The following is a 27481-nucleotide window of genomic DNA, read 5'->3' as shown; positions in this document are numbered from 1 at the left end:
GTAAAAACACCACCTAGTTGATTAGCACTTTGAACTTTTTAGAACACCTTTAGAACTTTGCCTCTCACGTTGTCAGGTCCAAGGGCTTTAGGTGGGTTAACATGAGAGAGAATTCTGACGACATTAGTGAAATAAAAAAAGTCAACCTTTATTTTTCCATAGAAAAAGTACATTGCCATAAAATTATCATGAAAGCAGAGTAGCCAAGCTTAGTCTGTCTTATTAAAATGCTTGTTCTTTGAATATTACAATATCACATGATGTTTGAGATTTTCTTTTAGGACAAAAATATGAAGTACTACCATGTTCACAGGATTTCATCATTATGCTTACCAGAATGGCTGCTATGATTGTTCGCAAGTCAGATCATATCATTATATATTGATTTTGTGTGTTAAATCTCCTAGCATTATATCACCTGGTAAGTATGTCAAAGAATGAAGTTTTGGCTATAAAAATAGTATTTTCTGTTGCAACCACAGAATGATATTGCCTTCCTGTCCAAATGCTGGAAGCTGTCAGGGCGCCCCACATGGTGTATGGTCATTCGGGAAAATTACATCAGGTATCACTTTTATTAGGTCCTCTATCTGGATCCTTTTTAGCTTAAGATTAGAGATGTTCCTTTATAAATTTCATATGGATATTTGCTGTGTGGAGCTATCTGTGCATTTTTGAATAGGTGAACTTTTGCAGATGCTTTTGCTGGTGAATATCTTGAAATAGAAATCCTAACACGTCACAACTTCACATACTGGACTTATCTGGACTTTTACTTATACACGGTCAAGACAGTCAGAAGGTGGTCCCACCTGATAACTGTACCTGACATCTTAGGTGATTACCCAGATTGTTGAAGTGGTTATTCGCCTAAGCTGCATGAGGGCTTAGGCTGCAGTTTCCACAAAATCTTATATAAGGTCAAGACAGTCAGAGGGTGAAATCTGACCTGATTGTCCTTATGACCTGAGTGACAGAGTTGGGATGATTCATTCACTCAGGCAGGTCAGATCTTGTGCCAAAGTAGGATTCGTCCAACTGGGTTGAAATTCCCGACACAGATCATCAAGTTTCCTAATAGGGCGCACTGGATACCTATCAAGTCAATGGTCAGCCTGTTCTGTTTGGACACCTGTTCATCCTTAGCTGAATAGCACATTAACTTTGGAAGCTCCTGGCAGGGTGGAGAGCTTTACAGGTTTGGTTGTATGCTGGTAGGGGAACGCAGTGTGAGACCTCCACAGCAGTGACTTATGTCCACAGTGGGACTCCCCTATTCCCCGAGCTGTACCCCTTAGTGAGGATGTGGCCTTGATGCCGTTTTCCTGGAACATTCTGGGAAGGCTCAATGGCTTTGCAGATGCCTTGAGCAGGAAGGGACAGATTATTCACTTTGAGGGATCTTTAATTCTGGACTTGTCCAATGGTGGGGCATATACCTTTCGTCCACAGCCCCTCTGATGTAGATGAAGGGTGCCAGTGTTATGCTTCACTTAGTGAATCGGGTGTCGGCCTTGGAGTGAGCAGGCTTATTGATGGTAGCACCACGGAAGCTACCAGCCATGTGGACCCCATTGAAATAGCTGGTCAATAAGCTTTTCATCCGGCACCAGAGATTCTGAGCCTTCCCGCCTGGGTCTTATCAGGGATGTCATGGAGCCTTTTGCTCCTGCTAGAAAGCTCCTTCCCCACTTATTAGTATAAGAAATACTAGGGGAGGATTATTGAGGTGTTCATTGGTAATGGACTAGAGCTTGCATTATGTCCAAGGCGAAGGTAGCGGTTTGTCTTTGTGACTGTTCATCTAGAAACTGCTGGCATCTATTAATGCTAGAGGCTGTTTATACACTTTTGGGTTGTGGGTACCGATAATGATATTCTGAATTGCTGGCCATTCGTTGCCTCACACTGTAGATCGCATCCTCTCCAGTTCTTGGAATTGGGCTGGTTTCCGACCTTCGTGAGCTTGGCAACCCTCTAGTAACATTGAATACATGTTGTTTCATAGTGATAGCCATCCAGCTCAAGTTCGGAGTTTTCATGCCTAGTTTTAGGCAGTATATGTAATGCTGTTCACAGCAACCTCTCTTGTGCTGCTAGAGCACAGGAAGTAGTGCTTGTAGCACTAGCTTAACCAGCTAGAAAGGTAGGCTTGAAAGTAGCATTCAGGCGATAGGAAGGGATGTTATGATGTTCCTCAGGTTCTACTTGTGGGACCTGGCACCCCTTCTGACACTGGTAGAAAGATTGGCAGTGGCTTGGCAGCACAGCATGGGGCAGGTTTGACAGCCTATTTCGCCAGCCTGAAGGCAGCTTTCTTCAATGCAATTAAGGCAGTTTCACGACCTACAGCCCGGCTGGATTTGGGCTGTGTTAATTTGTTGTTTCAGCTATCGTATCATTAGGTTTGCTTCCAGGGTGGGTTACCACTTCTTCCACCTGTTAGTCTCTATATAGTCATGCTATCTGATACAGTACAAAGAAGAAATGCCATTTTTAGTGGTAAAATTTATTTTTTCAAGTACTTACCAGATGACATGACAGCTGGCTTCTTCCCACCTCCCTGCGCTGGGTTCTGAACGGATTTCTTGTCCTACTGTTTGACCAGAACAGGTTCATACAGCTGGATTTGGGGTAGCTAAAGGGTGATCGCCAGTCATGTCATCTGGTAAGGACTCAAAAGAAAAAAAAATTACCTCTAAAAATATTTTCAACATTTCATTCCCCAACACTGGCAGGATTTTTAATGGAGACATTGTGCTCTGGCTTGTTAATGACAGTATCATGATGTGTAGGCATAACAGCCTACATATCTCTTTAATATGATCTTAAAAAAGAATCTGCATTCACGTGGCCAAAGAACTGCACTTCTCTATTCTTTGTGTGATGTATGCTAACTGCATGTAATATTTATTTGTTGTATTATCATTTGCATGAGTTTTTGGACATATCACCTTAGTCAACAAAAAAGTTTGTGTAAAATCTCATCCATGTGGCTATTAATTTAAGTGCATGAATTATTTTTACAGGGGACAAAACTTCAATGAAATTCTAGACTTGCTGGCACAGTTCAAAAAAGGATATGTCAGTGGGGTCCATGTTAGACTGGGAAAACTTCAGGTAAGAAAATTATTTTTGGATGTTAGTGTAGTGATAATAAGACTGTTAGCATAGTGCTAACTAGACTAACATCTGATCTTCTTGAGAAAATGTTACATAAGGAAAATAAAGCACATGGTACTTTTTTGGTATGTTGATGTTGTAACTTAAATCTTCCTCATTTTATCATGTTTTGCACAACTTTATATAGTTATATTTTGAAATTGAAATGGAGGATAATATTGCTGAACATAAACAGAACAACCTAATTCTTTCTGTTCCTTCATTTTTTGTACATTTATATTAACTGTACATATACAAGCTTCTATGAAAGGGTTGAGTTTTTTACTTTTGTCTCTAATGTGTCATCACTTAAGGTTTGTACCATTTAGCTTTTGACATCAAGGTCACTAACTTATGTAGTGCTGACAGCAGATTGAGTAGTTTTAGGAGATTTTGAGCAGTAGAGCAGCCTGTCATCAGCAAAGGGATAATGATGAAAAACGTGATACTGAAAACAGGATGAAATTGTTTTTGTATAGAGCATAAACAGCATAGATTGAAGGACTGAGCCTTGGGGTATATGGTATGTAAGTGAGGCAGGTATGTGACAGTGGGCCATCATCTAGCATTGTCTGATTCTACCTGGCGGGTAGGAATAAAGCCGTGCTAGCACAGTGCCAGATTTGCCATAGTGAATAGTCTTTGTAAAAGCATAGTATTGTAAGATAAAGACTGACAGGACTGGTAAAGACCAAAACATCACCACTATCACTGCCTTTGAAAGTGGCTTCAGAAGTGCGTTCTTAACAGTGGGAAAAAAGCCTGTTGATGGCCTGACATGCACAGTTTTTGGGGGGGGAAGGATGTAACACATTGAGATATTCACCTAAAACATGGGTTGGCTCTGAGTCTAAATGGTAAACATTACTCCTCGTTTCCCCGGTAGAAGTAGTGACTATCCAAAGGGAAAGCGGATTAGATAGCCTAGTGGTTATTTCCAAGGCTGGAGGCACATGCTAGTCAGTTTGATACTTTATTGTTTTCGGCAAAATCTACTTCCCCAGTTGACCCAACTGTAAACACTTAGAGAACAGGGAAAGGACAGGCTGCAGAGTAGAGAAAGGGGAGATAACCCTCATTTATTTTTTTTTTAAAAAATGGCTCGGAGAGAAGTACATTCTCAAATACCTGACCCTCTAACAACTTAAAGATTATGGAACCACATTTATTTTATCTTTTTACCTCAGAGAAAATTTTTGAAGGTTACTATTATTTTGAAATGTCTTGAAACTATATTTTTCTTCTTTCGGCTGCTCCCTTGTATTTGCCAGCCTCTAAATAAAGCTAGCTGCTGGTTGCTGCAGGTCCTCCAGATTGCCTCATGTGTTCCCTTTGTTTAGATTTGGTGCCTCAGGGATTTATGTTGTGGGGTAGTCATGCAGCAATGAGCTGTTATCTGGCTACCTATCTGTCTAGCATGGGCTTTGGTCTCACTGACCAATCCAGAGCTTGGTGTAGATATTTGAGTGGGTTGTGGCCCATACATAACCACTTGTCAGCAGCTGGTATGGGTCTTGATTGCAGCATATGGATTTTGCTGCAACTGCTTGCTTTGTTGCGTAGTTTTAATGATCGTTTTCACTACCCCTGTTCATTTTAATAAAACTTTTATAATTTCTCTGACATCACATGGAAAACAAATGTCTTAGGGATGAATACAATAGCACTTAGGAATTAAATAAGTCACAAAGCTCTCATCACTTTCAGTCATTCCTGTCCACTGCCTGTACGGAGCACCTGGACTTCCTTAACTCACTACCAGATACTGACAGCTTTCAGCCCTTTCAAGAAAAGGCTGTCAAGTCAAGCTTCAGGTCACTGACAGATATACCAAACATTGTTGTTTATGAAGATGATTATTTTCTGGATGAGAAGGTAATACAGTCATTTTATTTCCTGTAAGAAGTTACTTAAAAATTAAACACAGCGGAAGCTAACCAGCATATGTACAAACAAACAGTAGGGAAGAAGATACTACAGAACTGCTTCTAGAATAAAAATGTTAAATAAAACTACATGAGGCTAACCAGCATAGATTATACATTATGGGAGGTGGCTGACGGTTTAAATGAAGAACAAATAATGGGGGAGATGTACCTAGGTAAAGTGCCATTTCCTGATAGTGTAGAGCAGATCAAAGGGCAGTAGGGGGTGAGAAGGTAAAAGAGAAGCCAGCTGCTTGTAGCAAAAGGAGAGATCAGAATGGCGGTTTTGCCAACCCCCGTCCAATGCCTTCACTCACTTGTTTCTGTGGATGTCTTTCTTTGTGGCCCTGTTCAGAAACGTCACAGCACAAATAGTGCCAGTGAACGCTAACTTAACTACTTTGAGATTTGTTTGTTGAATAGGATGTTCAGTTCAAGTCTACACCTGAGCTGGTGATGTACTTCAAATCACTGAATGGTGTTATTAATGCCGCCACAATCCTAAAAGTTCTGTATGAACGTGAGGGACCTTTCTTTCGGTTTGATGGAACTACAGTTGGTGAATGTTTAGAGAGACTCATTACAAGAGCAGGTGTGCAGAAGAAGTGGTCTGTTGTGCGCTTGTGTTCAGCACTTCTTGGAAAGCTGGTTGACAGTTTGGCACCATCTATCACCACTGTTCTTGTACGAGGAAAACAGGTAACCTTGTAAAACTTCTTTACGTTTTCTAAAGTGCTTTAGAGAAGGGAAGAAAAAGGAAAAAAGCAAAGCCCAAAGTCTGTTACCCAGAAAGATATAGGAAAACATATCATCTGTCGTGTAATTACAAAAACATCATGTCCAAGAGCCTAATTTAGAAACATTACAATCAAAAATTAAATTATTTCTCAGAGAGAGGTTTTCCACGAGGCACAGTATTTGTTTCTGATGTTTGTAATAAAAATTTGAGCTTAAAATAAGAGATAAAAATTAATGCATAAAATGTGTTGGTCTAAGCATGCTTCTTTTAGAAAATGTTTCGGAATAGGTTTATTGGCTATTTTGGCATCTTTTCAGATTACAGTAGGTGTGTTTGGTCATGAGGAGGAAGTTTTGGACAAACCTGTGAGCCCTAATGAATTAAAAGCTATCTTGTACCGCCAGTGCCTGCCATATGACATTCGGCAGGCTGTGCTTCAGCAAGAACTTATTCTCGCCATCGGTGGTCTTATTGCAATTCACTCGGAGCTGTTTGATGGCATTCTCAAAATTCGGATTGGGTACACATTTTTCCATTTTTGAAATGGATCTTTCATAGATAGGTAGAAGCAATCAAATATTCATATTGGTGAGGATATTTACTAGTCACTATTAGGTCCCTTTTCCTTGTTGCCTAATGTCAGGATCAGTTCAGAGATGCTGTTTGACCTGAAAGGCTTCTTCATACAAAAACACATGCTGATGCCATGAAATCAATGAAGATATAAGAGTTCCATAATAGCCATATGAAACTGCCCCTGTATCAATTTGTTAACATCTTGAAATATAAGGGAAAGAAAAGAGCGATGCAAAAAATGGCTTTCTCCCATAATGTTTTTTTCAATTGTTAATTTGTTTTTAGAAGCTTTCTTTGCCTGCTTTTTTAAGTGTACAATAATTTTCTTTTTAGATGTAAGATTATGACTTTTTTTAATAACTGGATTTAATCTTATACGTGCACACGGCATGTGTTTCAGGTGGATAGTGAGAGCCATGCAGGTAGAGATGGAACAAGAGAAGGGGCAACATGTTGATATCTACGCTTTCTCTCCGAACCAGGTCAAAGAGCAGCTGTACAAAGTGCTGACTCGCAACATATTAGAAGCTCACCAAAGGTATGGGTTTTCCATAGCAACACCTTAGAAACAGTACAAAGGTATTGTCCATAACAGCACATTAGAAACTGAGCAGATGTACGAGTTCTCCATAAGGACATGAAAGTGACTAAAGCCAGAAGCTTTTTGAATGCAGTCATGTGAATGTGTGTGTGAATGCATTGCTGCTTTTGTCTTATTCTCAATAATAATATGCGATCCGCTATCACAGAATGAGTTTAAGATGGAAATTTGAGATTTTACATTTGTATATTTTAAAAATGTACAAGTTTTGACCTTTCTTTTGACACCGAAGTTGTTCTTCTAGTCCTAAAGTTAAGTGAATTATAAAGGTTTGAAGTGTGCAAGTACTATGATTTATCATTTAATAAAAAAAGCAGGTTCAAAGATTTTCAGCAATTCCACTAGGTCTTTTCTTAGCAACTGGTACTTTAATTGTTCAAACTGTACTAAATACAGCATGCTACATCATTTCAAGTAACAAAAGAGCATATAGCAATGAATATTTGCGTGCGTTTAGTGCCTTCCCCTGTTAGTAAAATAAACGGAAATGGAAGAATTCTGTTGCTGCATTCTAATCAGCATGCACACTCACAGAAACAGCAAAATACTCAAAAATTATCTACTAGTGTGACAAAAATGAGTAGGAAACTTTTTTTAAATTCCCGAAAACTGCACACTTTGATATATTAGAATACTTGGAGAACTGGCAGGCCACACAAAAATAAAAATTTCTAGAAGCACAACTTTCATGCCAAATTGTTTTTGTTCATGCACATGTACCGTTAGTAGCAGTAACATAGCTGTGTATTTTCCTGTTAGTTTAATAACCAAGGAATCTGCTTTTTAAAGAAAAGTAAAACGGCACAAAGTTTGGGGCCTTTACTACAAAAATGCCCTGTGCGACTTAAGACTCATTTCGTGGTGGCAAGTCACATACATGTTCAGTTTTATAGGGTGTCTTGCACAATGTTACAAGAAGTAACCTTAGGGGATGGCTGGAATTGGACAGAAATGATTCCCTGACTTTTTTTTTTTTACATGATTTGATCTTCCATTTTGTGTGTCTCCCAGGACCCCACTTCAGAAACGGCAGCTGGAGGGTGCTTTAAACCGTGTTCCAAAAGACTTTTATAACAGAGTCTGGGAGATACTGGAGAAGACACCTGGTGGAATCAAGGTAGCAGGGTACCTTCTTCCCCAGGTAATTGCCAAATTTAATAACAGTCATGTTGCAAATTACACAAAAGGGCTGAAGTGCTCAACTGACTATGGGTGCAGCATGTAGCCACCCTGCTAACACCAGCTTACCTGTACTTTTTAAGATGAGTATATTTATATTTGCAAGAGTAGCATGACCAAGTCTTCATTCCCATTAAGCCAAGTTAATTGAGTATGGCAACATATGCCAGATACTATTGTGCAAAGATGACCATGCAACAGTAACTAGAGTTTCACATTCATTCTCTCTTTTCTTGAGGGCATCATTATGCTTATAAACTAATAATTTTATATTTTTATGCTTACAAACTAATAATTTTATATTTATAAATCAAATCAGCATGACTGTACAAAATCGTGCATTTATGCTTTCAGCAACCCACACAGTCTGACATGACTATGTATGAAATGAACTTCTCTCTGCTGGTTGAGCAGATGTTGAGTAAAATTCCTGACCCTACCTACAGGCAGTTGATGGTGGAGGTAGGACTGGTATCTTTACAGAAGTTCCTAGCCAAGATATGTGTGGTTCCTTCTGACCCAGAGTAAACAGTATTGCTCAGTTTCTGTGTCGATGTTTGTGTCGTTTACCTCCTATCTTCTCACCTGTCTTCTGTCTTGATGATCCTTCCCTCTCATCATTCGAGACTAAAGTTTATTTGAGCAAGACTCAGACTAGCCCTAACTGTCATTTTTTTATAGTGTATAATTTTCTCTCACTTGTGTACGTTTGGATTGTTTCAGAATTAAGTCAAATTGCTTTTCTTTTAGAAAAAAAAAACATACAAATTGATAGATCGAAGGGATTGAATGCAAATCAAAATCACCAAACAGAGATATTATTACTCCATTCCTGGAAACAGGGAATAATAATAATTCCACTTTCATAATGCAGTTTCCCTCCCAGAAAAGCAAGCACACTTCACTTGACTTCAAGATAAAATCACAATCCAAAGACTGAGAAGACATACCAGTAGTACACTGTGTCAGTATATTGTACTAAAATAAGACTTTTCCACAGATCATGGATCAACTAATTTCACTCATGGATATTAACAAATAATGAAAGTGGTAGAGTGAAACCCTTTAGTCAATAAAAAATTGGTCCACATTTCCTTGGAAGAGACTAGAAGACCAGACCCATTTGAAGTAGCAAGATGCACCTTGCTAAGCAGATAACTTCTGCGTTGCATTGTTTTATGGAGATTTTCATAAGCAGAGGGCTCACATGTTGCAGACTTTCATGGTGGTTTCAACCATTTTGGAGCGCAATCCTGAGCTTGTGTTTCATCAGTCACTTAACATGGATATGGTAAGTACTATGCACTGATATTAGAGCTGGAGCTGTTTTGTTCAGTTTCGTAGAGCCAAATAGGGAGTAGATTGCTTGAAGAGAGTAAACATTTTTTATTCCAAAAATTCATGATTGTATAACAACTGATTTGAGATATCCATGCCTCTTGTATTGAAGCTCCAAGATACAGTAACAAAACAAGTCTTGACATAACAGTGTTACACATGAAAGCAAAGTATGCTGTGCCAGGAGAGGCTTTTGTATGGTAGAGAGAGCATGAAAAATATGCAGGAACAAGAAAAAATAAAGAAGTGAGGAAGAGCCTTTTATGTCTGTTTTACATTGAAAAAATATCCTTAGACCTAGTTTGAATGCCTGCAATGTTGATACAACCAGATGAACAGTTTAATCAGTACCATATGTCTCCCCTTCAAGGTTACACAGCAATGGGACAGTCGCCCAAGAAAAATACAACACCAGAGAGCTTCCTTTGTAAAGAATAAAGGAACTGGTTCATTTACTCTCCTTCTTTTCCTAACGATTCTGTCATCCCATCAAAATTCTTATTTCACATCACACTCGGGGCTTACACCTCTAAGCAAGGTTAACAGTTAACAAGCACATTCACAGCAAGTGACTGTCCATATGCTGACCAGTGACATATTCTTTTAGAGGGGCACCTCCTATTGTTGCATGTCTCTTTTCCTTGAGCACAGGGCAACAAAAGATGTTTCCTAGTGTCATTGTGGCTTAGTTCCATCATCTGTTTTGCATTTCTTAAATGAGGAATGCTAGAACTAAGAACGACAACTTCACACAACTACCCACTTAGGGAGTTTTATACCATTATCAAAATTATAAAAATATATATATACTCCAAAGCAGTAACCTACAAAATAAATCCTGTTCTGATGCACTAGTGCACCCAGAACTTCCCCAGCTTTCTGCCTAGTGAGGAACCATAGCATCATCACTGCCATGTGAAACCAGTTAAAATACCGCTCCCCACTAAATATATTTAGATGTGTGCTTTCCATGAGCTCATTTCATTATTGTATGATTTCATTTCAGCCCATCATCCAATTTTTAAAAATGAGTGTAAAATTTTATTTTCACATTTCATTCCAGATCATCCGTGAAGCATATGATGACTTTCAAAAAGACCTGGGTCAGATAGAAGGAAGAGAAAAACAAGATGACATGCATCGCTTTTTCAACACCCCTCCAAACACCCAACATGGCACCACAGGCTATATAGCCAAGGCTGTTGTGAAGAATCTTTTGGATGGAGATCTGCGCCATGTGGCTGAAGACATGTGCTGTCTCTCATGAGTTCTTTTAAATTTTCTTGTGTTGTGTATTAATTTTTTTTGTGAGACTTTCGAGATGTTTGTTACAAGAAGTGTGTTACTTGTATATAATGTTTTATACAGCAAGTGCATTAACTGTACATACTATTACAAGATATATAGGAAAACTCAGGTTTGCAAATTGTTTCATACTCAAATATTTATAAATTTCATTCTTTTGCTAAGGCTGGATATTTGTGCACTAATGTATTTCATCTTTAGGACTTTTTTTAATGGAACATTCATAATAAGCAAATGCTTATAAACTGTATACATTTTAATATTTAATTTTTTTTTAACCTTTTCTTTCTTTAAAAGTGATCATGGCTTCAGAAAGAAAACAAAATAAGTCATCAGTTTTTAAAGAAGTTAGTTTACCAAATGATTGTATACCCACTTCTGTTTGATTTACTGTCAGAAAACAATTTCAGAAGTTCACATGCATGCATTGAGTTGTGTTTTTGTTCTGAATTTTATTTATTTTTCTTTAATTATTTTAAATTGCACTGGACAGTTGTACCCCATTATCCAAATGCAACTTGTGGAAAATAGGTTTAATAGAAGGAGCCACATTTCCATTTTTATGGCACCACTCATTATGCTAAGAGCTATGGTATGCAGTAGCATCAAATCCAGTAGGAAGAGTTTGTAATGGGGTGTGACTGTATTTTATTTTGCTACTAGATATTGCGTGATTTTTAATTCAACAATATTTCCTTGTAAATGTATTGGTTACTTCTAATGATGCATTAAGAAGTGATTAAACATTATATAACTCTACTTGCAATCCCTGTTAGTGTGGTACACAGTACATATCTGTAGCTTGATGCCCATGGAATGTATTTAAGATGTTTTTTTTAGGACAGGCAAAAGAATAAAAAGACTATTTCTTTAACTTGTAACATTTGTAGCGGCAGTGTATGGTGACTGTTGCTTAAAAAGGCAATGGTGTGATAATGCAAAAAAAAAAAAAAAAAAAAAAAGACATTGTAACATGCTGAAAATTAATTAAACTCTTAAATATCAGACTCAGTAGTGATGCTTGTAGGAAATAGCATTTATTGTTTTGGATGATATATCCAGATTCATACACTTCAAAGATAAACATTATACACAAGTGACTGTTCTTCAAATTTTTTAACACAATGTACCTTATTGTGTCTGTTGATCATATTTCATATCGTATTGTAAATGTTTAGTTTCAGATGAGACTTTGCTCCGTCCTATGTTGGCTGTTGGAACAATAAAATGTTCTAGCATATTTTAGGATATTATAATAACATAGCAGAAAAGTAAGCTCACTTGTTTGGAAAAAAAAAAGCTCAACTAAAAAAGCAGTGGCAAATATAAATTCTCATATCTCATGTTTCTCTACAGTGTGGGGGCATTCTTGCAACAGATGAATATTCGTGGACAAGCTAGTCAGGAATCTTTCATTTTGAAGGTCACAAATTTGTGTTAAAATTATTCCTGATTTTACTTTGTTGTGTCATGCTACAGTTTACTATTAGATGCAATTATATTTTGTGTTTCTGTTTATTGTTCTGGCCAGTTTTGTTGATTTTGAGCCTGTTTGCACATGCTTGTGTTTCCTACTGTTTTTAATTTTCCTTGTTGTGTTCTTAAAATTTCCACAATGCTAGTATTTTGAATTATATTGTGTAGTGATAATGATGTGTCCTTTGGTATTTTGTTTCTTCCTGAAGTTTCAGAGGTGTTTGTATTGTTTCATCCTGAAAGTTTCCATGGTTTTGTAGTGTCCACTTTGCACGTATCTTCTTATAACCAATGTTTTTATTCAGAATAATAATAGGATTTGTATAATGCATTTCCCCACATAAAGGCAAGCTCAATATGCTTCACAAGAGACCAGAGTAGTGGAGAAAGAGTCCATGTGATGTAGACGTCACAGTTGAGTACAAACAAGCACAATATAGACAAAAATGCACCAGTTAGCAATGCAGGAACTTGAAGGAATGCAGATAAAGGACGACAGGATGAATGAGTTATAGTTGGTGTTTCTGAAAGAGATATGTTTGAAGTTTGCATTGGAAGGTATGTATTGACTCCGTTGTGCAGAAAGATCAAGGCAGGTCATTCCAAATGCTAGGGCAAGAAAAAGAGAAAGAGCGATGGCTGAACGTCTCCAGTTTGATACATGGATACAGAGAAACCTGACTAGGGCTGAGTGAACTGACCTGCGAGGCTGACATGGCAGCACAAGTTCTGCAGATATAATAATAAGCATTATTCTCATCAAAGTCTTCCCAACACAAGTTTTTATTTCATTTGCATATAACTCTGTATATACTAAGAGGTATCTTAAGGTTTTCCTTTTCTCTTTGACAAATATGTCCAGAGGATGTAGTGGCGTGGCAAGAGACTTGGAAAAATTGTAAGGAAGGTAAAACTTCAGCTTTCACAATTTTTTTAGGCAACATCTTTTTTGCAGCATTCATTCTGGCATGACTTTGAAAAAGGATGAAATCATCTTTGTTGACTAGCACTGGCTGTATTTTATGACTCCACTGCACAAGGCATGGAACATCAAGATTCACATCGCCATATCTGAATGTAACAAACCATTTCTATCCTTTTTTTGCCAGTGCCAAGAGGTTATAACAATCTGTATATTATTACAGTCTTCCTCCATCACATTATGTCCCAGTTTGAATTTGTATGGAGCCACAAAAAGTCCAACATCATTGGAGGTTTTTTTCCCTCCATTTGTCTGACCCATACAGGATGATGTTAGATTTAGCACTGTCACCGATATATAAAATGGACAGCTGGAGGTCTGTTAAGGCCAATATTTTTAGCCACTCACAGGATGAGAGGGAACTAATGGTAAAGATCTATTTAAGGAAATAGAGATGTAATTCATCTGAAAACTTAGATGTTATTGTGTTCCACTTCTATTACAGATAGCCTTTGATGTTGTCTCAAGGCTCAGTTCAGGTAAGACACAGTTTTTGTCAACAACTGTTTATCAGTAATTTATAGAACAGCAAAGTTCTCTCACTGTGGTAAAAACTTCACCTAACTTCAAATTGTCAGGAAAGAGAGCTGACCCAAAGAGGTTGAATTTCTTGCAATTTTTACTAATCTGCAAGCACGGCTTTACTGCATCCTTTTCTGTTGACTTCATACCTATATTCTACATCAGTCGTGCCCAAACTTTTCTCACTTAAGGGTCACATTGGACATGATCTAAAATCTCGCAGGCCAGAACATGGCAGTTTTACCAGAATCATGAATTTAAAAATGAACTTATGCTGTGTCTGAGCAGGCCAGATGAGGCACCTTCGTGGGCCAGATGTGGCCTGAAGGCTGTAGGTTGGGCACCCTTGTTCTACGTGGTGCTTATAATAATGTCTGAAGTTTTTTTTTAAATGGTCAGATGTATGAAGTGGGTCAATAGCTCTAGCCTCTAACTCCAAGATTGCTATGAAGCAGAATAATTTGATCAATGTCATAGTGCTCTGATTATTACTGAAGTTGTCTTTGAGGTGTCATCTTTTATTTTTATAACCTTGCTTTGTACATTAAGCTTCAGACACAAGAAGCAGACCTTAGGTACTCTGGGCCAGAGTGCTGGCACCTTAAACCTGCAATTATATCATCAGGGAATATTGTATCTTGCCAAACCTTAAAAAAAATGATACCCACATTTCAGTTAACTCCCTTTTAATAGGATCACCGTTCTGTTATCAGATTGTTTCATATAGATGAGAAAACATTTAGTTTGATCAAGCTGACATGTGTTAGATCATTGTTGATGCATCCTGTTACAGACAAGACGTAACGATGACGTGAAAAGCTGGCGTGGAAGGAGAATCATGTGATCTTACAGGAGTGACAGTTGAAAAAAAGAAATATATGATTTTGATTAGTCATTTTTTTTAGTTAAAATGAAGACAGATTAATGAGCTTGTGTAATATTTTCTTAGGTCATCATAGTGCAGTGCAAAGGCCAGTCACAACAGAGATGAATGCTGTTGATTCTACTGTACTCTCATCCCCATTCTTTAAATGTACTGATCTAAATCAACTGCTTTATTATTAATTTAATAATGTTCTAATTATAGTCAAAATAAATTTAGTGAATACAAAAAAGTTTTACTTTTCTTTTCATCTGTATCCCCCAAAAAATAACTTTTACTGTATAAGAAAACCCAAGCATATATATTTCATATATATTTCCCCAATCTAACAACTATTATAAAGAGTGGCAAACCATTTTCCAGAGTCCCACCCACATGCAGTTATTGCAGCAATCCAGGTACCCCAAGCAATGCTCAAGATGATCCAGACCTTCCTCAACATTCTCACTACAGTTCCCAATATGGTAAGCAGAGATGGGAATTAAATAAAATGTTATATTAGAAGTCAGATCCTTAACTAGAGTTCTAGGGGCATTGAACATCTTTACATGGGCCACCATCTTTAAAGCATGGCATATAAAAAAAAGGCCCAACCTTTGTCTCCCCTAATCAATCGGTTCCTCATTCCTGAGCAGAATATGTACAAACAAGTGTTAGTTGGCTTTGACTGTTTAGATCTTCAATTAAAACTTGTTTGTTGGTGCATACAATAAAGAATGTTTAAAAAAGGGGAAATGGCAACTAGTGCATCATCTCACAGCAGTCCTAATGTTCTGATTTAAATTTTAGCAGGACACTACTAAACCATACATCTAAAAAGACGTTACATTTGAAAACAATGCATTCTACGCATAAGACATCTGAAATAGTAGCTTTCTTATCATGTGGTTTCTTTGTGTTGTGCGTGTTTGTGTTCCTACATAAAGAGATTTGGTTTTCATCCATGTGAATCGAGCTTAAAACAAGACAACTTCTCTGTGCTGCAGGCGATTGTTTTATTGACATTTTCACAGTTGCTTAATTTCTCTTGTAAGAGGAGGGAATATTATTTCTATCTGCATACTTGAGCACCAGGTAACAAGCGTAAGATGGGCAGCTCACAAAAAATATCAAGTCAAATTGTGGAATTCGCACAAGACCATAGAAATATTATATGTAAGAGTCTCACAAAATATATGCAGGTGTTGGAGAATGTTTGGATGAATTATATTTTATGCTGTTTATCATCCTTTTCTAAAGATGGATTACATTCATTAGAGGCAAGAATTTTCATAACAAGTAAACTGGTGTTGCACATCAATCATGTTGGTCATACAGCATAATTTTGTTCAGAAGATTAGCATCATAACAACCAATCTTTCAGTACACATTACAGGAACTATTCTAAAGCAAGCACCCTCTTTTCCCTCCAGCGTATGTGTATGTACACACAAAACAAGAATTTAGAATTCTTGTACTAAATAATATCAATGCATTACAGGCTCGCAAACATAAATACAGATCTGGTTTTAACAGTTGCTGAGGAAAAAAATGTACAAGTCAGAAAACAACTATATTTTTGTGGATGAGTAATCGGCTTTTTTTTTTTTTTTTTGCCTAGATGAAACATTTTAAAATTATATACTTGACTGCTATCTATTGCTCATCACAAATTTAAGGCAAACCCATACACCATTTAAAACTGTACAACAATAATACAATAGACTGGAGTTTTTTTGCAGACGATGCTGAAAAAATGTGAAACTGAGAAAAAGACTATTGTGGTTCAAGACTGAGAGAATACATGACAAAAAAAATTATCTCTGAGATTTATGTAATCACATAAGTGGTAAACGTGTTTGCAGAATACACAATGACAGGCATTAAATTAACAGACCATTCAGATTGACTAAAATACATCATCAGGTATAATTATTAGGTTACACTCGGTTCTATTGGCCAATTGTGCTCACTATGATAAAAATCCTGTACAAGAACCAGGGTGAAAAGGTTAATAAAGCATATATAATAGCCTTGCACCTATTACATTTACAGGTGACAAAAATACCAGATAAATAACAATAGAGGCAGCCAACTCTCACTCATCCTACAACAGTACTACTGTTAATGGTTTCGTTGTCTGTGACAGCCATTCTTAAAACCAGATGATCTTAGTCTGCGGTTTAGACAAGAACCCTGCTTTATACATCCCCTGAAATGAAAAGCTTTGTTGCTACGTTCTGTGCATTTTCTCTGCAGAACCTTGCCTATAGCTGCCTTCTGCTGACGCTGGCTTATATGCTCACTCTTGATTAAATCCCTGATACAGGCAGTCTGACGAAACAATGGTCGTGCAGTGGCATGTTGCTGCATCAGCTGCTGTGCAGAATGAGGGCTGTTTCCAATTTCGGTCACCGCAGAGGCTGCCTCTGTCACCTCCTCTCTGGGTTCTAACCAAGTGCCTTGAATATTGTAGACAGACATGGAGGGATGCTCAATAAGCAAGTTCTCCAAAGGGCTCTCTTCCAGCTGTCTTATGCTGCCTGATGCTGTAAAACAAGGTGGTGGTGTTAAAATCCAGCTCTCACATAAGATATGAATAAATAGCGTTTCATGGCTCTGACCAGCAGAGCCATCATCAAAAGGAGAGCAACGACCAGAGTGTGGATCTTCAAGCACAGGACAATGGGGCGTGACATCTTGATCCACCACACCACTACTACATGCTTGCACTAGCTGTGGTACTGACTGGATATGAGTTAGAGACAGGGGTGAAGTGGATGTTGGGACACAAGTATGGTCCCCTTGCTGCTGTGCTGCATGCTTAGGCTCAGCTGTCACTGGCTGCTGTTGCTCTCCCTGAGGCTGCAGTCTACCACTAGAAGTAGAAGACTCTGCAGACATAATGGGATATAAATGAACTCGAGACTCAACTGCTCTGTGTGTGTGTTGTGTGTGTGTGAAGTTTTTTCCTATGCTCTTTACCTGTTTTGGTTTCCGATTGATGTTCGGTTTGTTTGTGGGGTGAAGAGAGGGTAAAAGCACCATTTATGCATCTACCCACCTCCTTCACAAGGTAAAAGGACAAAGCTGCCTTTGAAAGAAAGCAAGCCTTCATACCTTCTTATTCCCTGATTAGAGACAGACGTGCAGTGCTTAATTTATTCACTGAAATGCAACATCTTATAGGTGCTCTTTGGTATCATTGTGTGCATGGGCAGGGGATCAAGCAGGGTGGTGATCACCTAAAGCTGGAGCTTAAAACATGCATGGCAGTCACTGTCTACTAATCTACAAGAAGTCTAGTCAAATCTGGGACTGATTCTTTATTGGTGCTCTCATTTTATGCATGGTTACATGTTTTACAAAATACTAGCAAGCATGGCAACATGTCTCCATAGCCACAACCTACAATTCCATTTTTTAGAGTATGCCTGATTGGACTTCTATAGAAATAAGTTTAAACATTACACTCTACTTTGTTGAGGAACATAAGCATACATATTTTGCTCTGGGTCTAGAAACAGCATTTTTTTAATCAACTTTGGTCTAAGAAAAGAAGCCACCTTTACACCTGTAAAAATCCGGAGCTGTAACATCCACTTCTGTCATCAAAGAAATTACCATGTTTCCACCATTTAAAGAGCTCATTATAAGAGAACTATATAATCCTGACATTTATTGGTAGCTATACACATATATATAGAAACTGTGTTTGCATTAAGGAAATTCCTTATTTAGCTTGGGTTGGGTTTTTTTTCCAAATTGGTGTTACAATGACAAGGAGATGTTTAGAATGGAATTTCTTTTGAAAGTCCTCCATGAGGACTAGCCATCACAACAATCACGGGATTGGTACTGACATGCCAAACAATGGGAACCTATCCCTAGTTATTAATGTTTGTCAAACAAATTATTCAAGGTGCACAGTGAACTGGGAAACATGTAATGGTAGACTTTTGTTTCATGCAGTGATCACTACTGTCAAACATCTCTTGTGTTGGGAGAAAGGAACAATAAAGACAAACATAGGACACGAACTTCTCAGCCATCAATGCATGAATGTGAGTGAAGTATATTGTTAAAAATAAACTACAAAGGGGCAAGGTAGCTAAATCCACATAAGCTGATTTAATTACTTTCTAGTAATACCTTTAATGTACATATGGTTAAAATTCATCACTGCTTAAAACACCGCAAAGCAGGAACCTGAGGCACCAATTTCTCTGTCAACTGCTTTAAAATTTTTCAAGCTTGCAAGTTTTTATAAGAATAGGACAGTTTATCAACTTCTATCCAGTATCCATATTTTGTACTTGCCATTAGAGACAGGTATTCCATTCATTTCTTTTTGGCTAGATCAAAGTCTTTACACGTTTGATATGTCAAATTATTTTGTATACTTCATGCTAAATATTAGATATATTCATATAAAAACATTTGGATCATACCTCTTTGTGACTTACCTGTATCTGGCAGATCCACTAGGACCCACCCTTGATCAGTCTCATTTGTAATGAGATCAAGCTTTTCCTGAGGATTATTGGCTGATGGTTTGTCTCCATTGCTGCCAAACAGTAAACTGGCTACTCCACTAAGCATATTGGTGAGGCCTTTTAATCTGAAACTAGAAACAGTTTAAACTAAAAGAGGCATCTGAAGTAGATACCTAACAGAAATCACATTTTTTAAGAAGCCTTATCAATAAATATAGCAGCAACAGTGACGTGGTTGTTTACCCCAGGCAGCATGCATAAAGTAATGACATTTTTTTGTATCAGTAACTACACATCCTTACATGCATTTATGCTTCATTTTGTAAGACTCGTACAGTCTTTATTTTAACATCATTTGTATCCAGGCAATATGATTTAAAATATCACTGAAGTATATAATAGATTCAGGCTAAATAAGTTTTATTACCTTTGTTGTTTTTGCACGGAACTAAAGCGCCAGTTGCAAATGGTGACAGCATCAAATGACAGATTTTTTTTTTCAAAAGCAAGGCATTTCTGGAATTAAAAAAAAGCATTCAAAAGCTTCATTTTGTCAGGAGTTTTATTTTCACTATTTTTGCTGAACTGACTGTGTGAATATGATGGCTTAAATACTGGATAGAAATCTATAACCTGTTGCATTCAGTGAATAATAGCACAATATATGTAGCAGACCTGATCCTACATAGCGGTTTCTAATGCACTTTACAGCCTCCAAATTACATGCATATTCAAACACAGCATCAAAAAAAATCTTGATGTTGAAAAAATAATTAATATGATTGTTACACATAAACTGAACTCTCTGGCCTTTAAAACCTTCAAATATGATAAAGGAGCCAAGGAAACTTATTTCAATACAACTCATATTCAGATCGTTTGCTAAGTAAATTTTAGTGCATAATCACGGCTAATGCTGCAGGCAAAATTATTATTATTCATACATATATACTGAATACACTCCAGACAAAATTTATTCTTATCACTAACCCAACGTAACTCGCCCACACAGAACAAGACTTTATTTCACTGCTTTATAACTATTTTCCTTAAAATAACTTTCTCGAGTTTGACACTCGAGAATTTACACTAGTATAAATTACTGTTCTATCTCGATCTTCATAGCTTTGTTTTGGTTTCCCACCCCCTGAACAGCTGACCTCAGCTTTCCAGTTGTCCTTCCTCTGACCCATTTCTTTATTAGTGCAATCGCTCTTTTCGCTACTGAAGTGTAAAGAATCTCTTTACACATCGTGGTCTGGAAACAAAGTCGATCTGATTAAGTTACGCCGACTTGCAAATGTATTTGAACATCAAAGGACTATTTTCCGCCACCGCTACTGATCTAGACTACGTACGTTGCACGAGTGAAGCGATCGACATTGTCTTCTCTCGATCTTTGACTCTCAAAGCGGATCATTTATTACTAGTTTCACTTTACTCCAACTTGTCTCCATCAATTACATACTCGCACCACTTACCTTCTCTGAAATTTGCTACAAAGTCTTCTTTCTAATCCTGTAGAAGCGACCCAGTTTGGGATGGTCGCAAAAGTAAACTATGACCGCAGCCTGGCTGAAACAGCTGATGGAAACCCAAGCACGCCAGTCGCCATTGGCAGCTCAGCCGTCATCTTTTGTTTACGTATCACTTTGCCCTCCGCCCATTGGCTGCATCCAGCATTTTCAGCTTTACTTAGAAGTCACTTAATATTTATAAGAATACATCGCCTTATAAGGAGAGCAGGCGCATGGTAATGTTTATATCACGTGAACAGGGCCTGACTGCCGAATGTACACAAACTTAAATATCGGTGCATCGATAAGTAGGTCAATGGCGACAGAGCAGGAGGTTGTTTTTTTTTGTCAGTTGAACTCGATGTCTGGCAAAGCGGAACCAAAATGCATGCGTACGCCAGCGTGAAACATTCTTGTCACTGCTGATATCGCTTTGTTGGCAATATTGCATCAGCGTCTATAAATAGCATATAACCAATTCATGTTATGTTCCCAACAATTGCTTGCAACCTAAGCAAACTCGCGGAATGAGCACACCACTGTTATTTAGCACACACGAAGGTTATGTGCATTTTTATATTGCTTGCTATTATATTGAGTTCTCTTGTACTACGCCATGGGAAAAAAGATGCAGATAAAATATAGTCGAATATTTGTAGTATTGTTGCATAATTATATGCTGCAAACTGTAGAGCAGGTCATCCATGTATATCTAAGTTCACGTACAGCTTTGGGTGCATTTCATCCTGCTCTGCAGTGACTAAAGAAAGCTTAAGTTTTAAATGAATAATTAATGAAGGTTGAGCTGCGCCCAACCACTGACATCAAGTCGAACAGCAGTTGTACTAAAAGAATAAGGACCAGGGAAACTGCATGTATGACAAATGCAAATTTTACAGAACATGGATTGCATTGAAGAGCTTGCTGGAGAGTATATATTGTGCAAATACCTTCGAGCTGCAAGTGTTGAGCTTATGGTTGTTCTGCAGTTGAGTTATATCTCACATTACATCTGGAGATCACTTGGAGATGACATTTGACTGAGCAGTCTAAGATCAGGTGTAATTTTAGCTTTCACCATTGTCTGATCATGTTAAAAAGAAATGTAGGACTGACTGGGCAAGTATTGTTATCACAGGATTAGTTTATAAGGCGATGTCATCTAGGTCTATTTGCTGGTATGTTAGACTCAACACCCAACCATTTTTCCTACTCCCTGTTAAAAAATTATTTATTATAAATTAATCATTTTCCTGGTAATTTATCATGAGAAGCACTGTTTTGAGCAATAATAAATGCCATTTTATACACTCTTTCTTTTATGTCTTCTTATTCTTCCTGTCACCAGAACAACATATGGCCACAGAATTTTTAATTATTGTGCAGTGAAACAATGGAACTCTCTCCCTTTCCATATCCACCACCTACCCACTATTGAATCCTTTAAACATGCACTGAAAGTGCACCTCTTTCGTAACATTACTCCAGACAACTAGTCCTTTTTCCACCTTAGCTCATAAACATTATCCAGGGGTTGTACGAAGACTTGTCCTGCCAAGTTATATCCACAACGACAAACTCACTAAACCTTTCATAATGAAGACCGGCATAAGACATGGTTGCATATTATCACCAACAATCTTCCTGATGGTCATAGACTGGATTATGTGCAAGACAACCCAAGACAAAAACACCAACATCCAGTGGAGCTTCACCAAAGAGCTAGAGGACCTGGACTTTGCAGATGACATTAGTCTCCTATCTCAATGGCAGCAACATGCACAAACCAAACTGAGTAAGCTATCAGAGGAAGCAGAGAAGACTTAGAGTTCAACTGAAAGAAGATCGAAGTGATGAGAATCAACAAGCAGGAACTTCCAATCCAACTTCAACGAGAGAACATCCTGTGTAATTGGGAAGCATTGTCAACAAGGATGGTGGAGCAGATGACATAAAAAGCCACATTAACAAGGCAAGGCATGCTTTCAACAGCCTACGCCCCATCTGGAACTCCCGAGCATTATTCTTCCGCAGTAAGACCTGTATCTTCAACACCGATGTGAAAGCTGTCCTACTGTACAGTTCTGAAACCTGGACAGTGACAAATACCATCAACAACAAGCTCCAGACCTTTACCAATGCCTACGCCATATTCTGGGAATAAGATGGCCTGAAAAGATCTCCAACAGCAGCCTGTGGAAAAGAACCAGAATGCCACTAGCCAAGACATCACAAAACGCAAATGGGGCTGGATGAAACACACCCTGTGCAAACCAGCTGACACCATTGCCAGGTAGGCACTTGACTGGAACCCTCGGGGAAAGAGGAGAGTTGGGAGACCAAAGCAGACTTGGAAAAGAACAGTAGAGAGCAAGGCAAAAGACATCGGAACCACATGGGCCCAACTGAGGGGTGTTGCTCAAAAATGGGTCTGCTGGCAAGGTCTTGAGGTGCTATGCTCATCGAGGAGTAACAAGGAATAAGCTAAACCTAAACTAGTCCTTTTTCACACCCTTCCTTTTGCAATATCATGTTACTCTCAGCTCTTGTTCTGGTTATTTGATTCCTCTTTTTGTTTTCTGTATTTGATTTTATTCTTCTTTAGTACTGTCATTTATTTTTTTTATAGTTCATCTGTTATTTGTTTGTTTTCCTGTCCCTCATATGCTGTCCATGTTTCGTTCTTGTTCTTAAGCACTAAGACAATGCTCTTTAGGAGTGTGAGTATTCGCTTTACAAATTTCACACTTTTTATTATTATTATAAGCCACATAATAAATGAAGTAAAAAAATGAGAGGGCACTAAAAACATACAACTTTATTAATCTGGAAGGGCAATTACAGGTAAAATTTATAGGTGCTTATGTGGTATCAATATACAGATGAGTACATATATATATACTGTATATGTTGACTACTGATATATACAGCAACAGTAGACACAGTTAATGAACAAACTTTCTCTCTGTATGGATATTTGCAGCAACCACAGACACAGTTGGTGAACAAGTTCTTTCTATATAGATATATACAGCAACAGTAGAAACGGTTGGTACACTGCATTAGGTCACCTCAGGCTAACACAGCATCATGGCCAGTAGAATTGATCAAGGGGAATGAATAAGTTGCAGTGACCATTTGTTCTGCATACAGGCATCATGTATCTGCAGCCACCCTGCAAGAACGAGAGTCTGCTAAGTCCCTCTGCTTAGTTCCGGTGATCCCGTAACAGATATTAAAATGGGAGAAAAGACTATTCCTGTTCTCTAGGGAGAGGCTGTGGAACCAAGAGATGAAAGAAAAAGTGATTATACCCTCAATCAAAGACTAACAGAACTGTGAAAATCACAAAGCTTATACAAAGTCTAGAAGAGCACTCCTATGAAGATGTTCATTAACAATCAAAAATGACAACAAGGCAGTGTTATCAGCAAATTTTATAAGCTGCTATCTTTAGTGCTCCTACAACTGTTAGCATATAGTACAACAGTAGTGGAGAAAAGTAGCAGCCTTGAGAGGAACCTATACAGGTGACAATAGGATTAATGCAGGCATGTTTCTCATCATTATGCATATTGTCCTCTTTTTAAGTTTTGATAATAACAGCAATGCCTGATTTTGAACACAATAAACAGGACATCAATGTGGGGGTTTATTAACACAATAAAGTCAAGCCATTAAAGCAACATTCACCTTTCTTCTTGTTCCTAATCACCCCCAGTGGAGCATAGGGCTGCAACTACACCACGACATCAGATCCGGTTCTGGGCATCCCTTTCCAGTTAGGACCATGTCATGCCAGCTGCCTCCGCCTCGCTGTGGACCAATCTTTCCCATGTCCATCTGGGTCTCCCAACCCTGCATCTCCTCTGTGGGTTCCAGCCCAGAGTTTGTCTTGTTAAATTGTCGGCCGGCTTTCACACGATCTTCTTGGGCCATCTGATGTTGAGGATGTGGCACAGACATGTTGACAAATGTCTGAATCTTGTTTGTGATGGTGTTTGTCACACGCCATGTCTCAGATCCATATAGAAGGACTGACTTTACATTTGCGTTGAAGATGTGTAGAGTGTGTATCCTTTGATGTGTAGAGATAATGCCTTGGAGCTCCAGACAGGTTGCAGGGAATGTGTGGAATGCAAGCCTGGCTTTATTTATTCGGCTTCTGACATCTTCATCTACACCTCCATCTTTGCTATGTTGCCAAGGTAGGTGAAATAATAAGACAACATTCCCCTTTAGATCTTACGAATCTGTTTACACAGCATAAAGTGCACACTATTTTCAAAAGGTAGTGCAGCTGCAATTGATGCTTTAAAGAATCCACAATGTGTTACACAACTGCAGTAACAAGAAAGAATGAAAAAGGTGCCCTCTCTTGGTATAAAGTACATATCAGTGTTTTTTAACACCAACAACAGCATCAAGTCGCAGCAACTGCTGTACCAGCTGAATTACACAAGAAACCAGCAACAGCTTGCTGGGTAGGGGTTCCAAAATCCCAGCCATGCTCATATCTATAATATCAGCACTACAGTTGAAGCCCAGGGCTAACCCTGTGCTGGCTCCTTGCACCATTGCTGACCACTTGCGCAAAAAATCATGCTGACCTTGGAAATAGGACGGAGAATTATTGGTGCACAATCTTTGAGGAACTGATAACAACATTTCTCGAAGAATCAAATTCATCTCTCTGCAAAGGGATTTTTCACCAGACTTGTGCTGTTGTATGACACTCCAAAGTAAAGCTTCAAAACATCCCCCTGGACCCACAGCACAAATTATACGAACTGTATCTTTACCAGATTTGTTTACAGTCAAAGCTTTTGATGATGGCTTACATGCAGTTAAAGATGAAGAAATATATCTCTGAAAACAAAGACACATCCTCAAAGAAAGAATTGCCTTTTTTAAAGAATCACAGGCCTGATCACACATGCTATTTGTTGGTGCACACAATATCATCTGTTTTGCCAGACCGCATGGCTCTTCTATCTTTGATGGCTTAACAAGAATAAATGACTTTCTGCCAATTTTCATTCTTTTACATACATCTGCTATAAACGTTCCATTATTCATAAACTCTTCTCTAAGGTCATGTAATGGAACTGCACCAGTTAAATGTTGAATCAAACTGACCTTATCTTTGTCCACATTCTGCACCACTGAAAGTAAATGATCATGGCATATGCCTTGAAAATAAACTGGACAGCATTCAGATAATAAAATAACATCAATGCCAGCAGCTTTAAGAGCCTCTACAAACCTCAAAATCTTTGTCCTTTTTTGTAAGAAACACTTTTCCATAAGTTTATGAGTGGGACTGACTGTGTCACAACTGTCATCCTCTATCTGACAAGATATCATGATCACATGCAAATTTTTCTCTGTGCTTCTCAAGTCTGGCAATGGCACTACAAACTCCTGTTCTAGTAAAACTCCAAAATAGATCTCTGATTTTTCATATGGATAACCTGAGATCTTGACATGATAAGAATCTAAAAAACCTAACACCTGTGAAAGACATTTGTCTATTTGATCTTGATCCCAAGTGAAGAATCTTTCAACATCAAAGAAGCTGCACAACATTTCTGTTAAAAGGTCAGTTGCATACCCAGGCAATGTAGTGTTTAATACTGTTGTAACAATAATTCTTATAGTGGAACAAAAATCAGCCATTTCTGTACAAACTAGAGTACATTTCTCAAGCATCACTGATGAAAAAAAAGGGAACTCCTCTAACAAAAAATAATGGAGTTTCTGGGACAAACTAATCCTAAAATAAGGAGATTCAGAATATCTTTTACAAATATATGTCTCTGACGTAGATGCCAGTTTCTCGACAGCTTTCAGAATTGCTTGCAAATATATTAAAAAGCTCTTGGATCCATCTCCAGTGAGTATGTGATAGTTTTTCATTGTGCTGAGAATACATTTTGCAACAGGATGATTCACATACACAGCTGACAAGACTTTTAAACCATCTCTTGATGCAATAGCCTTTCCAGTGGCTGTGGATAAAAGCGTCTGATTTCCTGTCGGTCCGAGCATACCTGATACTAATCTGCACATTGTGTCACTTATAAGGAGCAGTTCTTTTAAAGATAGGTAACTCATGCATTTGTCTTGACAATCCATCCCAAAACTTCTTTGGTTTTAAGTGATGATCTGTCCATTTACCTGAAATTTAGATTAATAATAAAAGCGTTATTGAAATTCACGATCCTGGTGAAGGTAAATTGTTTTTGTTTTCATTTGATATTTAAAAGACTTAAGTCACACACCAAAGTATACATAGCCAATACTCACATTATGCAGCTATTTGAGCAAATTTATGTTAGTTGCTCACACAAGTAAATTATTAACATTGTTCCTGCACTTTCATAGATGCAATTTGCAAACGCAAACACGCACAGGCAACACTTTCAACCTAACTCTTTTCGGTAAAGACACTGGGAAATACAGAGCAACAAAATAAACCATAAATTTAATGAATGGTTTTTCTTATCATCATATACACAGTACTCTAGTTTCTCTTCAAAACACAAGAATCTTATTTAGTAAACTAACCACGTACTAATAAGATCTTTAGTCTATTTAGAGTACTTGCATATTAATGTTCATGATCACTAGGTAAACTGGCAGCAAATGATAAGGGAAAGACTTTCATTTAAGTCCGTGGGAGAGACGACGGAACGCGACAAGTATTGGCTAGCCCAGTCTCGGACAAGTATTGGCTAGCCCAGTCTCGGCACTCCCAGTTCGAGCCAAACGGCGCCAAAGACCAGTCTCGGACAAGTA

The 27481-nt window shown here is 38.0% G+C and overlaps 3 protein-coding genes across 7 annotated transcripts in view; 1 reads left to right on the top strand and 2 right to left on the bottom strand.

Annotated features, from left to right (window-relative positions):
- Nucleotides 1-14920, top strand: part of LOC112576418 (phosphorylase b kinase regulatory subunit beta-like) — a 28504-nt gene extending 13584 nt beyond the window's left edge. Inside the window, exons 15-25 of one of the 2 annotated variants that reach the window (XR_003101832.1) lie at nucleotides 483-565; nucleotides 3030-3120; nucleotides 4870-5037; nucleotides 5511-5786; nucleotides 6144-6346; nucleotides 6803-6940; nucleotides 8015-8144; nucleotides 8537-8644; nucleotides 9399-9473; nucleotides 10584-13762; nucleotides 14599-14920. Coding sequence is in view for 1 of the 2 variants with exons in the window: in XM_025258796.1 (XP_025114581.1) it covers nucleotides 483-565; nucleotides 3030-3120; nucleotides 4870-5037; nucleotides 5511-5786; nucleotides 6144-6346; nucleotides 6803-6940; nucleotides 8015-8144; nucleotides 8537-8644; nucleotides 9399-9473; nucleotides 10584-10787 (1476 nt within the window). In the remaining variant the exon portion in view is untranslated. Of the gene's footprint in view, nucleotides 1-482; nucleotides 566-3029; nucleotides 3121-4869; nucleotides 5038-5510; nucleotides 5787-6143; nucleotides 6347-6802; nucleotides 6941-8014; nucleotides 8145-8536; nucleotides 8645-9398; nucleotides 9474-10583 lie in introns of both variants that reach the window. The other variant, XM_025258796.1, reaches the window with a different exon arrangement.
- Nucleotides 14921-15662: 742 nt separating this feature from the next.
- On the bottom strand, nucleotides 15663-20823 carry LOC112576420. Its single transcript, XM_025258798.1, has 4 exons — nucleotides 20645-20823; nucleotides 19591-19679; nucleotides 19134-19294; nucleotides 15663-17561 (listed from the first exon to the last, which is right to left on the bottom strand). The coding sequence occupies exons 3-4, from the start codon at nucleotides 19267-19269 to the stop codon at nucleotides 16792-16794; spliced, it is 906 nt and encodes a 301-aa protein (XP_025114583.1). The 5' UTR covers nucleotides 19270-19294; nucleotides 19591-19679; nucleotides 20645-20823; the 3' UTR covers nucleotides 15663-16791.
- A 2641-nt stretch (nucleotides 20824-23464) lies between these two features.
- Nucleotides 23465-27418, bottom strand: LOC112577420 (Bardet-Biedl syndrome 10 protein homolog). 4 transcript variants are annotated; one of them, XR_003102042.1, is made up of 3 exons: nucleotides 27291-27418; nucleotides 24374-26860; nucleotides 23465-23957 (listed from the first exon to the last, which is right to left on the bottom strand). XR_003102042.1 is itself a non-coding variant. In XM_025260485.1 (2 exons), exon 2 carries the CDS (start codon nucleotides 26816-26818, stop codon nucleotides 25076-25078), a length of 1743 nt encoding a protein of 580 aa, XP_025116270.1. In that variant the 5' UTR covers nucleotides 26819-26860; nucleotides 27291-27418; the 3' UTR covers nucleotides 23465-25075. The 4 variants fall into 4 exon arrangements, 2 of the variants coding, with proteins under 2 accessions (XP_025116270.1, XP_025116271.1); XR_003102043.1 differs by having other exon boundaries at nucleotides 23465-23855; XM_025260485.1 differs by having other exon boundaries at nucleotides 23465-26860.
- Between the last annotated feature and the right edge of the window lie 63 nt (nucleotides 27419-27481).

The sequence above is a fragment of the Pomacea canaliculata genome, linkage group LG12 (assembly GCF_003073045.1).
Source record: "Pomacea canaliculata isolate SZHN2017 linkage group LG12, ASM307304v1, whole genome shotgun sequence".
NCBI classification, from domain to species: Eukaryota; Metazoa; Mollusca; class Gastropoda; order Architaenioglossa; family Ampullariidae; genus Pomacea; species Pomacea canaliculata.
The sequence above is the reverse complement of the archived record's forward strand: the minus strand, read 5'-3'. Positions and strand labels throughout refer to the sequence as shown.